Source organism: Meleagris gallopavo, chromosome 16 (assembly GCF_000146605.3).
Source record: "Meleagris gallopavo isolate NT-WF06-2002-E0010 breed Aviagen turkey brand Nicholas breeding stock chromosome 16, Turkey_5.1, whole genome shotgun sequence".
NCBI lineage: Eukaryota > Metazoa > Chordata > Aves > Galliformes > Phasianidae > Meleagris > Meleagris gallopavo.
Genome location: NC_015026.2, coordinates 1,386,293 through 1,388,626, shown reverse-complemented (window position 1 = coordinate 1,388,626; position 2,334 = coordinate 1,386,293). Strand labels below are relative to the sequence as shown.

At 67.2% G+C, this 2,334-nt stretch overlaps 2 protein-coding genes across 2 annotated transcripts in view; both read left to right on the top strand.

The window, feature by feature from the left end:
• Window positions 1-137, top strand: part of LOC104913478 (protein disulfide-isomerase A2-like) — a 1,755-nt gene extending 1,618 nt beyond the window's left edge. The window contains exon 6 of the mRNA XM_010719758.1: window positions 53-137. Coding sequence (XP_010718060.1) covers window positions 53-137 — 85 coding nt within the window. The remainder of the gene's footprint in view (window positions 1-52) is intronic.
• Window positions 138-185: 48 nt separating this feature from the next.
• ARHGDIG (Rho GDP dissociation inhibitor gamma) lies at window positions 186-1,821 on the top strand. Its single transcript, XM_010719391.3, has 5 exons — window positions 186-415; window positions 1,024-1,107; window positions 1,187-1,263; window positions 1,481-1,544; window positions 1,622-1,821. The coding sequence occupies exons 1-5, from the start codon at window positions 235-237 to the stop codon at window positions 1,819-1,821; spliced, it is 606 nt and encodes a 201-aa protein (XP_010717693.1). The 5' UTR covers window positions 186-234.
• The last annotated feature ends 513 nt before the right edge of the window (window positions 1,822-2,334 follow it).

The window sequence follows — 2,334 nt, the reverse complement described above, 5'->3', positions numbered from 1 at the left end:
GGCGGCACCGCCTCTGGGCTCCGCTGTGCCTTCGGGCCCTGGGGACACGCAGCCTGGTGGCATCACCGTGGCCCCGAGCAAGGGGACGGCACGGCTGCCGCATGGCAGCTTGGGGGCCATCAACCGCATCCATCTGAGCTCATCTCCCCCAGCCCGGCAGTGCCGGTGTGTCCCTGGGGCACGGGGGTCCCTGGGGTGTCCTCAGACTGCCACTGCCTGTGCCCCGCAGACATCATGGCTGACAAGGAGGGGGTGATGCTGTCGCTGGAGCAGGAGGAGGAGGATGCCGACGTGGCCCTGGCGTATAAGACGCCGGAGAGGAAGAGCCTGCGGGAGATCCAGGAGCTGGACCCGGGGGATGAGAGCCTGCGGAAGTACAAGCAGGCGCTGCTGGGCAACATCCCTGTGGCCGTGGGTAAGGCTGGGGCTGGGAACCCCGTCACCCCAACGCCACGAGCATCCTTTCACTCTGAGCATCCCATCACCCCGACACGTCACACCGGGTGATGCAGCCTCAGCGGGCGCAGGGAGCTGTGGTGTCCCCATCTCCGGAGGCATCCCCATGGGGAGGGCACATCCCAAACGCGTCACCCGCGGGCGCTGCCTGTGCCCACCCCACTGCAGGGAGACCCCGGCATCCCCTGCTGTGGGTAACGCTGCCCGGGGACCCCGGTTGCCTTGGTTACAGGATCACCGCTGCAGTTGCCATAGGAACGGTTACGAGGGACCGGGGAATTCATTGGGATGGCGGAGATGGAGCGAGCGGCCGCGGGGGGGCTGTCAGCCAGGGGCTGCCCTTGTGCTTACGTGGGCTGGGCTGTGCCACAGGGCTTTTAACATGGGCTCATCCACAAAAGGTTTGGGCTGAGGTGCCCTGCTGCCTGGAGCCCATTGTCCTCTGGCTGCTACATGTGGCCCGTTGAGGCACATGGGCATCCTCCTCAGGAGCCCCCAACCCTCCTGCTCTGCGGCCCGAGGTGCCAACTCCATGTGTAGGGGTCACACTGTGTCACTTGTTCCCAGATGCCAGTGTGCCCAACGTGCAGGTGACGAAGCTGACCCTGATGTGTGAGCAGGCGCCGGGGCCCATCACCATGGACCTGACGGGTGAGTGCTGCGGGTCCTCCACGGCAGAAGGGAGGAGGAGGACAGGTGCCATGCTGACGGGACCATCTGCCCCCCACAGGAGACCTGGAGGTGCTGCAGAGCCGTCCCTTCGTGCTGAAGGAGGGGGTGGACTACAGGGTGAAGGTGTCCTTCAAAGTAAGGCTCCCTGGGCACCTGACACCACCTGTGGGCTCTGTGCCACTCTGGGGGTCCCTACCCACCCTGGGGACCCACACTGCCCCCGGCATCACTGCCACCCTGCTCACTGCCCATCCCAAGGAGCCGCATCGCAGGGCAGTGTGGGCGGCTGTAGGGTGGGTGCCCCTCCGAGCCCGGCACGTGGAGCCTCTCACTGCCCCTTTGTGCCCCGCAGGTGAACAGGGAGATCGTCTGTGGGCTGAAGTGCCTGCACCTGACGTACCGCCGCGGCCGGCCGGGTGAGTGGGGTCAGGGATGGGATGGGGCAGCACCGCCCGGCCCTGCTCACCCAAACCCCTCTCGTCCTCTCGCCCAGTGGACCGCGACGTCTTCATGGTGGGCAGCTACGCACCGCGGGCTGAGGAGTACGAGGTGGTGACTCCGGCCGAGGAGGTGCCGCGGGGCCGGCTGGTGCGTGGCTCCTACCGTGTCCGCTCGCTGGTCACCGACGATGACAAGACGGAGCACCTCGCCTGGGAGTGGGGCCTGTGCATAAGGAAGGGCTGGGAGGACTGAGACCCCCCCCGGTCCCACCGTTGCGGGGATCCCCCCGCCGCCCGGGGACCCCCTGCCGCCCGCGCCGCCCCACCGACGGGAAGGTGGAGGGGTCCCTTAGCAAAGCGGGCGCCCGCGGTCGTGGTCTTGGCAACCAAAGTTATTTTTAATCGCTGTTTTTTTTTGATACCGACGCCCGACTCGTCCTCGCGGCACCTCCATCGCTGTGCACTGCTGTGCGCTGAGCTGCGCCCGGCCGCAGGCTGTGCTCCTCCATCGCCATTAAACCCTACAGACGTGTCTCTTACTGCCGTGTCCGTTCCCGGGCCCGCCGTGGGGACGCGCGTCTGGAAATCCACCACCTGCTCGCTGCCTTATCTCCGTGCTGGCAGCCAGTAGCGGAGGGCCACGAGCTCCCACGGCCCAGCACCTCCCGCCCCGCCGCCCTTATCTGCCCCTCTCCCCGTGCGAAAGCTTTGGCAGTGGGACGGCGCCATGCGGGGCGGCGCGGTGCTGTGTGTGCTGCTGCTGTCG